This window comes from Dermacentor silvarum, chromosome 3, assembly GCF_013339745.2.
Source record: "Dermacentor silvarum isolate Dsil-2018 chromosome 3, BIME_Dsil_1.4, whole genome shotgun sequence".
NCBI lineage: Eukaryota > Metazoa > Arthropoda > Arachnida > Ixodida > Ixodidae > Dermacentor > Dermacentor silvarum.
This window is the reverse complement of record NC_051156.1, coordinates 4,034,073-4,047,031: the sequence shown is the minus strand read 5'-3', so window position 1 is coordinate 4,047,031 and position 12,959 is coordinate 4,034,073. Positions and strand designations below refer to the sequence as shown.

The 12,959-nt window shown below is 51.6% G+C and overlaps 1 protein-coding gene across 4 annotated transcripts in view; it reads right to left on the bottom strand.

Annotated features, from left to right (window-relative positions):
* Nucleotides 1-372: 372 nt before the first annotated feature.
* LOC119443696 (RNA-binding protein 12) overlaps nt 373-12,959 on the bottom strand; it is a 77,245-nt gene continuing 64,658 nt past the window's right edge. For 3 of the 4 annotated variants that reach the window (XM_037708411.2, XM_049663186.1, XM_049663188.1), the window contains one exon: nt 373-3,645. In XM_037708411.2, the coding sequence (XP_037564339.1) occupies nt 549-3,632 (3,084 nt within the window). In that variant the 5' untranslated portion in view covers nt 3,633-3,645 and the 3' untranslated portion in view covers nt 373-548. The remainder of the gene's footprint in view (nt 3,646-12,959) is intronic. The other variant, XM_049663187.1, reaches the window with a different exon arrangement.

The window sequence follows — 12,959 nt, the reverse complement described above, 5'->3', positions numbered from 1 at the left end:
CACCGCCATCATCCCATTGAACCTTTTAAATTTATCCCCGGCTGACGAAGACTAAAAACTACCGGTGAAAAAAAAAATCAGGCGCGAGAAATGTAAACAACATACTGAAGGATTTTAGTAGTAGTTTTGTCAGCCGGCCAAACTAGCTAATAATTACCTTGTGTGCGCGCTCCAGGGAAGAGAAACGCTACTTACTGCGTGTGAAACATACCTGCAACGTCGGAAATGTGCATCAAATGCGAATGACCAAGAATTGCGTTTGCAGCAATGGGAAGACGCATCATTAACCGCCATCGCCTTCGCTGCGAGGATGCGTTTGTACAAAGCTGAGGCAATTATAGCCTAGGAAAAAGCAAGACACCAGCATGGACAACGAAATTACTTTAATGAATGACTATACACCAGAGCCAACAATGGTAGCTCAACTTTGATACTTCCTGTACAATAATGGTGCACTTCACCACTGAGGAACACTCTCAGAAACTTAACTTACAAATGAAAACACAACAAAAGACTGCACAGTGAATGAAGATGGTGGGGACTAGAGTTCACAATATGCCCAATGAGATCGCTCGACCTTGCATCGGTCGGTTGTTTAATTTCGAGAGGGCTTCCTGCGCCTCTCGCGGTGTTGGAAAGGCAATCCGTGCGTCACCCGTCACATGGCCCCGGTCGTTGAAGTGCCGCATGACATTTTCTTTGGTCAATTCGTAGCCCTGAAAAAAGTTGATGATATCGTCAATGCCAGCGCGGTACGGAATGTTCGTGGCGGTGACGACGCATCCGGGCTTACCGAAGCTATCCATACCACGCAGCGGCGGTTTCTCATGGCGCGGCGCCCTCAGCAGTGGCCCTCGGCGTTCCGGTAGGGGCCCTCCGCGTTCCGGTAGGGGCCCTCCGCGTTCCGGTAGGGGCCATCCACGGTCAGGAAGGGGCCCTCTGCATTCCGGTAGGGGCCCTCCGCGTTCTGGTAGGGGCCCTCCGCGGTCAGCAAGGGTCCATCCACGGTCAGGAAGGCGCCATCCGCGGTCAGGAAGGGGCCCTCCGCGTTCCGGAATGGGCCCTCCGCGGTCAGGAAGGGGCCCTCCTCGGTCAGGAAGGGGCCCTCCTCGATACGGGAAGAGCGGACCACGATGAGGTCCTGCCTCGTGGACCAAGGGCGGCCGCGAGGCGAGCTCGAGCAGGGGCCGCTTAGGCGGACCATCGCGCTCACGCGGAGGTGGCCCCGGCGGTCCTGGCTCGAAGCCCCCCTCGGGCCGCATGCCCGGCCCTTCGGGCCGACCGTCACCGCCGCGGTCACGGAGGCGACCATCGAAGCGGTTCTCATAGCAGTTATCAGGGCGACCGTCTGGCCGGCCGTCGGGACGATGGTGGCCTCCCAACACTTGCGCTACTTCACTGTACGGTATCGTCTTGAGCGCTATTACGTGCGGCCCAAGATTCGCGCCGTCTTGCAGGAATGCCCTCTCACAGTCGGCATGAGTCGCAAATTCTGCAAATGCGTGTCCAGTGGGCACACCATTTGCACCGAGCATTATATGAATGGCGCGTGGTATGACACCCTGAGTGCTGAAGAAGTCAGCGATGTCCCTGTCGGTCACTGTGTTCGGCAATCCAAGCATCGAAACGCAGGTGTGTGCAGGTGGCACGAGCGGGTGGCCAGGCCCGCGTGCCGGGACCGCAGGGCCCATTCCAGGTCCGTGCATTGGTCCGGGTCCGTGACCTACTTCAGGAGCGCGGTCCGGGCTTACTCCATGAGCCACAGGCGGCTCTTCATCTCGCCGACTCACCGGTATGCCATCTGGCCGGATATTATCGCCATTTCTCGCCGCATACATGGCGTCTCGACTGCCCACAGAGAGTTCGATGTATCGGCGGCCAATTTTACGTCTCTGCATACTCATGGCAGTTTCAAAGTCTCTCTTGTCACCAAATTCCACAAAGGCCGTGCCGATGGCGCGACCGCTACGCTCATGTTCCACAAAGATGTCCAGAACATTGAGCCCCGAGAAAAACTCCAGGACGTCTTGCTCACTGGTATTGTAAGGAAGATCCTTCATTACGACGACCATGTCGGATTCGCGGGAGCGGCCCTGGTTAGGTGGTACCGCAGAGGGTGAGACGAGCAATTCAGTTTGTTCAAAAAGGTCCTCAGGGAAAGGAACCACCTGCACGGGATCGCCACACAGCATCTTGTAGTCACCCTGAATTGCCTCACGAGCATCCAACTTGTTGGCAAAACGCACCACAACACTCCTGATACCGGTTTCTGAAGTGGCCACCCGAATGCAGCCACTGAATATACGCAGTCCTCGGAAAAGGTCCTTCACATCTCGTGGAGTCGGAGTCCCGTTTAGTCCACGCAGTTCGACGCAGGAACTCTCCTCCGAGTGACGGGGCACGTCGCGTGCTCCAACAGGGGGCCCACCATTGCTCTTTCGGTCCACTTTACCACCGCCGTCTAAACGTCGATCGACAAAGCTAGGAGCCATGTTTCCCATGTTGTTTGGCACACCCATCGCGTCACCCATTCCGAGAGCACCTGGCATGTTGGAGGCCATGTTGCCAGGCATCCCAGCAGCCATTCTGCCGCTCACATTGGCGACCATGCCAGCAGCAGCGCCCGACATGCCACCCATGTTGCCGGGCATGCTTCCAGGAATGTTGCCAGCCAAACCACCAGGAATTGCAGCAGGCGAAGTGCCAGTGACGTTCCCAGGCATACCTCCGACCATATTGGCGGCCATGCTGCCCGACATACCACCACTGATTTGACCAGCCAGACTGCTGGGAAGACGGCTGGTCACGTTGGCGGGCACGCTTTCACCCATGTTGGCCGCCATCGCACCCATCATGTCGCCGCCAGCAGCGCCCATCAAGCCGCCCATCATGTTAGCTGCAAGACCTGACAATTTGCTCATCAAGTCAACAGGAGGCAGGTTGAAAGCCGCCAAGTTCGGAAGCGCTGCGGGTTGGCAAGCCATGTTCACAGGTGCCGCGTTGACGTCACTTTGAGGCCGTGCCGCCTGGTTCAGGTTAACGATGGGGAAGACTGGCGGCGCCGTTTTGCTTGGATCCGTGTAAGGCGCCTTTTCATCACAACCCTTGCGCTTGGACACCTGGCCATTGGACACATTTGTGGGTTCCGGCACTCGACCAGCGTCGTCAAAGCTTCGGCGGCGCTCGTCAGAGCGCGAAGATCGCGATCGGTCCTTCTCCCTGCGGTACGGCGGCGAGCGGCTGCGACTGCGGTCCCGCCGCGACGACCGGCGCCTCGGCGAACGGTCCCGTGGTGACCTACGCGAGCGGTCGTCAGGACTAGGGCGACGGCGCTCCTCTTTCTTGACAGGAGGAGGTGCCGTATGCTGAGCGCGCGCCTGGTTGGTGATGCGCTGCATCTCGGCGCGCGAGCTGAGCAGAAGCTTGATGCGGACCTCCTTGATTTTGCCGCCATCGCGCTCCATGGCCTGGCGCGCATCTTCGTCGCTGCCGAAGGCGATGAAGGCGTCGCCCTTCTCGCCGCCCACGATGTGCACGCCGCCCTCGGGAATGTTCAGGCCCTGGAAGTAGCGACGAATGTCCAGCGAGTTTGCTGCCCAGGGCAAGTTCTGCAGTCGGATGATGATGGACATGGTGGACAGTAGCCTGCAAGGACAGATGGCGACCACCTTGAGGAAGAGAACGCGAAAGTGCACCAAGCCTGTTAGCAGACAGGCTACCTTTTGTTTGCTTCGCAAGCATCGACATTTGAAAACAGTGCTTGGGCACTGTGCCACCGACTGCCAGCACAAAATGGCGACTGCTGGCTGCCGTGACGTTCAGACGGTAAGGCAAGGAAACTTGTCGAATTGCTAAGCTCAACAGAAAAAAAAAGCCGGCATATCCCACGCACTGTGGGAATCGATGTTATACGAAGCAGTGTGGGGGAGCCTACCATGTTAACGAAACGACGAGAGCACCAAAACTGAGGCGGCTGTTTCAAGACCTACATGACACGCATGTGATGACATTCTTGTCATGAGTCCTGAGGAGTCCCTTTAGCTAGGCCTAAAAGACCTTAAGATGATAGCCTTAGTCATGCTCATGACTATGACTTCAACCATCAATCTTTAGCCTTTTCCTTTACTTAGTACCACATCCGAACCAATTCTATTGCTTTTTGAGTGTTATTCTTTTTTCGCTGAGTCATTGTCATTTTGCTGAGTCATGCTCATGGCTATGGCTTCTACCACCATCCTTAAGTGTTTCCTTGACCTAATGCACACGTGCGAACCCATTTCAGTGGTTATTCAGTGTTAATCTCTTTTTGCTGAGTCATTGTCATTTTTGCAGAATCATGCTCATAACTATGACTTCTACCATCATCATTTATTGTTTCCTTCCTTTAGTACCCACGTCCGAACCCATTTGAGTGGTTCTCGAGTTTAATTTTTTCCTGAGTCATGGTCATTTTTGCTGAGTCATGCTCATGACTTTGACTTCTACCATCATTCTTTAGTGTTTCCTTCACTTAGTACCCATGTGCAAACCCATTTCAGTGGTTTTTCAATGTTAATCTGTTTTTGCTGAGTCATTGTCATTTTTGCTGAATCATGCTCATGACGATCACTTCTACCATCATTTAGTGTTCCCTTTTCTTAGTACCCACGTGCGAACCCATTTCAGTGGTTTTGAGTATTAATATTTTTTCGCTGGGTCATTATCATTTTAGGCGGCTGTTTCATCACCTACATGACACGCATATTGTCATACTATGCCAATTTTGGTACCTAGCAAGTTAACGAAGCGACCATGAGAGCAGCAAGACGTAGGCAGCTGTTTCATGACCTACATGACGCACATGTCACTATTGTCATGTCATAACGTATCATTTATGTTCGTCATACACTGCTGTCATACTATGCCAATTTTGGTACATAGCAAGTCGCCATAACTGCATGAAGATCGGCCATGTCGAGGGCGTCTGTACAAAGAGTACGGTTTGTCCACGCTGCGCTGAGTCGCACACTGTGGACGCTTGCCGCGCAACACATTTAAAGTGCAGTAACTGCGATGGATCCCATGATGCCTCGACCAAAGAGTGCCCGAAAATCCGGAGAGAAATTGCCGTGCTTAAACACACTATTCCCACACTATTCAACCTTGTTCTTGTCGGTCTCGTGGAACGCATACCAAATGCTGTCCATATATCAATGTATGCCGATGACATCTGCGTGTGGACGTCAGGTGTAACACGTCCTCAGGTGCGCGCGAGACTTCAAAAATCTGCGACATCAATTTCAGCGTATCTCAGCGAACAAGGCCTCCAGATTTCACCTGAGAAATGTGCGCTGGTCGCGTTTACGCGGAAGTCAATGACACCTTACGCCATATCCATCAATGGGCAAAACATCTGTTACGCCAGGACGCATAGATTCTTAGGGGTGATCACTGATCGAGACCTCAACTGGAGTCCCCATGTGACCTACCTGAAGAAACGCCTAATGGCCATTTCACACGTTTTCAAATTTCTTGGAGGGAAAATGTGGGGAGCGTCAGTACACGCAATGTTAGAACTATACAGGGCACTGTTTCTCGGATATCTGAGATACAGCTTACCTGTACTGAGCAATACCTGCAGAAGCAACATCCACACAATCGAAAGTGCTCAGGCGCAGGCACTAAGGGTTTGTCTTGGATTGCCACGATGCACATCGACAGCGGAAACAATTGCAATAGCTCAAGATTACCCAGTGACAACTCATATGACATTGGAAGTGCTCAGAGCACACATCAGGCACATTGCCCGCTCCCCTTTCCATCACCTCGCCACTCTGCCGAATGACCGACATAATGTCTCCTTTTGCCAGGAGTTATCGGCGTTACCGTGACTGCCTCCCTCGAGATTATACGCCTGCCGAGAGACTGCTATCACCTCCTTGGTGTTTGGCTCGTCCACAAGTTCGACTCTCGGTACCAGGGATTCGAACGAAAGCAGGACTCTCGTCCCCAGCTCTCAAGCAGCTATCTCTCATCATGCTGCACGAGACATACAAGGACCATTTACACTGATGGCTCGACAACTCTTGACAGATCTACAGCGGCTGTGTTCTTCCCCGCGAAAGCTGTGACCCTTCAGTTTCAAACTTCTCACCGGACAACGTCGACTGCGGCAGAGCTTGCTGCACTTCGCTGCGCACTTCACATGATTCACGAAGACTTACCACGAAGATGGTGCATATTTACAGATTCAAAGGCCACCCTGCATTGTCTGCTATCCGCTCTACGTCGTGAACAAGACCAACTTGTGCTGGAAATAATGCACCTTTGTCAACAACTGCCAGAAAAAGGACATGACATCACTTTTCAGTGGCTCCCAGGCCACTGCGGCATCATGGGCAACGAACAGGCCGAAGAAGCTGCGAGGAGGGCTCACGAAAATGCTGTGAAGGAACCCATCCCGCTATCAAGGGCCGATGCAGTAACAAAGCTTCGCATAATCGCGCATGATTCCACACGAGCCATGTGGAACACACCTGGTTTCCAACATACTCGACTGCACCGCCTGGACCCATCCCTCCGACTACGCATTCCATCTGGACTTCCTCGAATCGAGACAACTGCTCTCTGCCGACTGTGGCTTGGAGTATCGTTTACAAATGCTTTTGCTTGTCGCATCGGAATGGCCGACAGTGCTGCCTGTGATACTTGCGGCAGCGAGGAAACACTCCAACATATCCTGTGTCATTGTCCCCGCTACAGCTCCCAGAGACAGTCGCTCGTAACGGAGTTGGCACGCCTCGACGACCGGCCGCTTTCTGAGCAGACGATTTTAGAATGCCAGCTGATACGCTCTTCACAGCAGAAGGCGACGAGGGCGCTACTGAAGTTCCTCCGGTCAAGCGACCTGTTTGAACGACTGTGACGCTCCTGAGTTCCTTTGTGTGTGTGTGTGTGTTTTTTTCTTTTTTTATCTCCCTGTCTAGGTGTGTGCATTTTTCTTTATCTTTCTGTCTCCCCTTACCCCTTCCCCAGTGTAGGGGTAGCAAACTGGATATTTACCTTCCGGTTAACCTCCCTGCCTTTTGCATCTCATTTATCTCTCTCTCTCTCTCTCTAGCAAGTTAACGAAACGACCATGATAGCACCAAGACGTAGGCAGCTGTTTCATGACCTACCTGACACACATGTAATGATATTCATGTCATAACCTATCATTTATGTTCGTCATACACTCTTGTCATACTATTCCAGTTTTGGTAAATACCAAGTTAACGATACGCCCATGAGAGCACGAAGACGTAGGCGGTTAGATAGATAGATAGATAGATGCTGTCAAAGTGGCAAATGTTCTCCAAGAAATGCTTCGCATTTAAAAAGAAAGCATCAGCACTTTGCGGGCATCTTTCGTGCTTTACAGCTATAATGCAGATCATTAGAGTCCGTTCGATATCTTCCCACAATGCTGGTCCATACAAGTGTGTGCTGGCTAAACCGCGGTCGCCGCACACTCCTTTGGGAAGCTCATGTTAATTTTTGACGGCTTACCGAAGTATGTTTCGCCGCAGTAAAAAATACGCAGACGAGATGACGGTTGTCGTTGCTTACTTTTGCGTCGAGTTCGCAAGCATTACATTTTAGTTTGTAGCCCAGTAGGAAACCAGACAAGGTGTAGATTCCCTCGGCTACAAAGAGGCCTTAGCAGTGCCTTGAAGGCAGCATTCTTACAAAAGAAATTGAGGTAGCTAGGTTGCCTTCACGGATTCTTCTTCAAAATTGTTCACATTCCACTAACTACGGCGCCAACATAAAAACAAAAAAAAAAAAAATCGCGTTCGCCAACAACAGTCAACATGCTGCCAACATCTAAGGTGCCATAAAACCTGTGCATAGAATGATAGAGTGTTAGCAGTATAGCAACTACGTTGGTTCGGTGCGAGCCAACACTGCGTACTGGATGCGTGGACGTGTGTGGTTTTGCACAAGCGCGAGGCGTCAGAAACGAAGAGCGAGCGACACGATGGCGTCGTAGCGTCGTATAGTGTCACCTAGTGTCAGGTTAGTGAAGTGAAGCGCAGAGACTTGCCAGTAACTAAAGAGTGGCGCTGCCAGCGCATTGAAAAAAAACTTTTTTTTTCGTTCGGCAACATCAACAGGAAAAGGACAGTGGCGGCTTGGCCAGCTGCAGCAAGCGGTGGAATTAGGTTTGCATAAAGAGAGGAGGAAAGGTCACGCCCGCGGCGGCAAGATCGCCGGGTCGAGGGGTGCAGGCCTGGCGCTGAGCCGTGCTCCCTCAAGGGCTGCAGAAGATAGCGCCAACCTTTCCCTTTCCCCACGAACCACTTACTACTACTGCAGGCCCGCTTCGCGCACGCTCACCTCGCCGTCGCTGTGAATTCGAGCGCGCCAAGGGCGACGCCGCCACTTCGCATTCCGTCGCGGTGGAGAAGGTGCTTCCGGTTGCTGCTCGCGCAAAAATGACAAAATTTGGGGCGAAATCTCTAGGTTGTCAGCGGGGAAAATTTCGAGGGGGTCTCCCACTGCCACTTCGTTGCGTAGAGGTATCAAATACATGCGCTTCTGTGGAGTAAAGTCGGGGAATAGAAAAACTTCGTTACATCGAGGAATTCGTTACATGGAGGTTCGTTATAAGCAGGTTTAACTGCAGTTGCAACACGACGACGGTGCCGTTAGCCTGCGTTGGCATAGTGGTCAGAACTCGCCAAGTTTTAAAGCAACCCAATCACGTACGCTGAAACGTTGGACTATTGGGAGTATTAGAACAGGGTCCAAAACCTCGGGAACATGAACGACCGTGTATGGTGGCGTTGAGGTGTACAAGCGCTGAAGTTCCAGAACAGCCCAAATGCGTTTGCCTGTGCGTTTGCCACTTGCAGCGCCACTACGGCTGGAAAGCAAGTACCTCATTACGAAGAAATCAGTAAATTATGCGCTATTTGTGCCAGTTGGCACTGCAACACAGATAACACAGTATTCGACTTACAACACTAAGATTGCTATTTCAGTCTGCATGGTGGTATGCCATTGATACAGATTACGTAGCGCGTTACAGACAAGGACATCGGAAAGAAATGATACTCACGCGCTGGCAACACAACGCTGGTTAATTCCGGCCCCTGAAAGCAAGAATTTATTCATTAGAACGCTCTGCTTGTTTCGGCGCCGTGTTTACTTAACAAAGCTTCCATGCGAGGCTTGGTGACGCTCAAAATCGAGATGAGGCAAGTTGATAGGTATTTTTCTCGTCAAGGAAGAATAAAACAGTGAAAGCCCGTCGCACTACTGCGTGTGTTCTGCATGTACAGAAATAACGAGCTATGTGGGGGACGATGGCATACTCGAATAAAAAAGAGCAACTCCTACTCCATGATCGGCTATAGACCAAAACTCTCGACGCAAGACGTCATGCTGCAATTAAATAACCAGATCATAGACGCTGAAACACACTGCTTGGATACAAAAGCCATCCTGGGTCTCGACTTACAGAAGGCGTTTGATAACATCACCCACGAGGCCATATTGCGCAACTTGCAAAACCTCGACGTAGGCCAAAGAGCATACGACTACGTGAAAGATTTCCTTGCTAACCGTAAAGCCATAATCACAGTCGGGGACGCGAAACCCGAGGAAATGGAACTAGCCAACAAGGGAACACCACAAGGCTCGGTGCTTTCCCCGTTCGTATTTAACGAGGCGATGCTCGGCTTGCCCGCAGAACTGGACCGTATCGAAGGACTTCAGCACAGTCTGTATGCGGACGACATCACCCTATGGGTGACGGGCGGAAGCGATGGCCACATAGAAGAGATTTTACAGCAAGCACTCAATACAGTAGAGGGATACGTGGAGATCAAGGCCCTAAAATGTTCTCCCCAAAAATCGGAGCTACTACTCCCCAGACCTACAAGCAGAGGACGCAAGCGCAATCAAGAACGACCCAGCATCAGAATCGCGGTAGGGGGTCACCCCATTCCCCAGGTAAAACACCTTAGAATACTGGGACTCCGAATATCTGAGAACGGACATAACGGAGAAGCAATAAGAATACTGGATAACAGCACCCAGCAAACCATCAGGTTGATTAGAAGAATCGCCAACAATAACTACGGTATGAAAGAACACAACCTAGTGCGCCTCATCCAAGCCTTCGTCGTCAGCCGTATAGTGTGTCACAAAAGAGCGCGTAATCCAAGCGCGCGCCGCGTGTCACGCAAGCCAGCGAAAGAACACGCCGGCCCCGCGGCAACTTCAACAGAGGGGGAGAGCGCATACGCCTCAAACAACAACGCGAACAACGGCGCCTGGACGTCTAGAAGAGCCCCAAAGAAGCGACGTTAACCGGGGAAAGAGAGAGCAGACGCGCGCGCCGAGACACCTTCTCACCGGGCGAGTCGAGAGAGATAACTACAGCGTGAGCGTGCGCCAACAGCATGAGTCATCACCCTCCCTCGACAAGTTCAACACTCCGACAGCGGCGGTCGAAGGTACGAGAAAAGCCTCGAAGATTCCCAGGCTTTGGCTATGCTACGAGATCACGACTCTGATAGGAAGGTTCGAGAACGCCTGTGGAAGCTATATAACCGCCGTGCGAGAATCAGCAGAGCTCAGTCCGCACCGGTGAAGTGATGTAACGTGAAGACCGAGCGTCTGTGGAAGGGGATTCCCTGGCAAGCTAATCGACGAGTTCATCGAGCGTCTGCATTTCCGGAAGAAGTTCCTTCTTCGAGATTTGCCCCGAGCTACGCCGAGATCGTCTGACTCCAGGACCAGCACGGTGAATACGATTGGACACTTAGTGTTCCTTTTCATTTTGTACTTTACGTGTTGGACTCTTAGTGCTTGTCGTTAATTATTTTCCTGTGTTTTGTGAATACCCATCTGAATTGTATTGTGTTGTGTCTAGCCTAAGTGTACAAGTGTGTGTGTAACTGCCTTGTGTGAAGAATATATTTTGTTGTGTTTTGACAACTCTGGGCTCTGTCTCGGTCTTTGGACAGCAACCGGCATTTGCTGGCGCACCAGAGGGCCCATTCTTAATTGTCCTTGCTTTCGTGGGATTATTTTCGGAAGCTGATAAGTCGGCTTTCGAATTTAGTCCGGCGTCTGCGCCTCGTTCACGGGGTCTGTGACAGTATGTGACCCCATACCTCAAGTTACACGTGGCGGAAAAACAAAAGATAGAGTGCATCATCAAAAAGGCATATAAACAAGCCCTCGGCCTACCGATCACCACTTCTAACGAGAAGTTCGAAGCGTTGGGAATGCACAACACGCTAGACGAGCTCATTGAGGCTCATACAATCGCACAATACGAAAGACTGGCGCAAAGCAACACGGAAGACACATCCTGCACAAGCTCGGTATCACGTACGCTGGACAAAGCGGGGATAAATACGACATCCCAAGAGAAATCAGAGAGCGCATCATCATACCCCCATTACCCAGAAACGTGCACCCCGAACATCACCGAGGGCGGAGGAATGCAAGAGCGAAAGCACTGCATAAGAAGTTTCAAAACGATGCGGACGTGGTTTATGTAGATGCGGCGGAATATACAGACGGTCGACACATGGCAGTGGTCGCCTCAAATCAAGCGGATCACTTGCTTGCCAGCGGCACCATTAAAACAATAAAATCGGAAATCGCGGAAGAAGCGGCCATAGCGCTGGCGCTCGCCTCCACAACGGCCAGCGTCATAATCAGCGATTCTAAAAGTGCGCTTCATAACTTCGCTAAGGGAAGGGTCTCCAAAGAGGCGCTAGGACCATAAGTAACTTTCGCGGGGAGCGTGACGTTCATGTCATATGGACGCCCGCCCACTCCTCCCTCCCAGGCAATGAAACCGCACACATCCTAGCTCGAGAGTTAGCGAGCCAAGCAGGAGCAGGAACAACGCGGGGCCCGAGTGCGGAGAGAGACCGCATGGTCACTTACAATGAAATCACTAAACACTACAGATTAGGGAGGCAACATTACCCTCCACCACATTCTTCATTAAATAAACATCAGGCGACAGCATGGCGCCTACTACAAGCACCTTCCCAAACCCGATCGCTTATAATCATTGTTATCCAGAGCTCTACTCAGATAAATGCAAAGACTGCAATCAGCGGGCAGACCTCAGACACATAATCTGGGCTTATCCCAACATAGTGGAGGGGCCAAACAACACATATAAGAACGTGGAGCAGTGGGAGACCGCGCTGCTGAGTTCAGACAGCGAGCATCAAGTACAAGTCATCAGGCAAGCCGAAGATGCCGCTAGGACCCAAGGGCTCCTAGCCGCCATCTAAGGGAGTAGAGAAAAATTCCTCTTACACTTGCCGTTTCCAATAAACGTTGTTTCTCCTGCTTCGAAGGGAAAGGTGTTAACAGACAAACTGTTCCTGCAGCTTGCAAGCACGCTTAGAGGAACACTGAAAAGCAAATTGCATTTAGTCTGGTGAAGTATTTTTCTTTCTCCAAATACCGCATCTGCATTTATCAGGCAGGAAAACGTTGGTGTTACTGTAGAGAAACCCGCGTGGAGCGCCTTATGCCCGTTTTTGTTTATGAAAGTTTTTAAAGAGCTTGGCTAGCCCCAAACAAACACTAGCGGCGTTTACATGAATGTGACAACTCGCGCGTCGCAACGCATTTCTAGCGCGTCGCATACACGAAAACGGCCGTAATGCGCTATAGCACATAACTGCCAGTTACGTGAATGCACATCGAATCAGTGTCGCATCAATGAGATTCACCTTCTACAGGAGAGAGTAGTTCGAGACAGGGTAAGTCGTCTTGCGCTGTGCGGGTAAACGCTGACGTGTATCGCTACACCACCACAGCATTGTACTGAGGCAGAGAGACGGCTGCCGCAGTGTGCTCTCCTCCAATCGCCAGTGGAGTACAAATTGCTGGAAACAGGTTCCAGCTTGTTTCGGACGACGGGAAATGCTTCACGTGGAAACGCTGTAGCG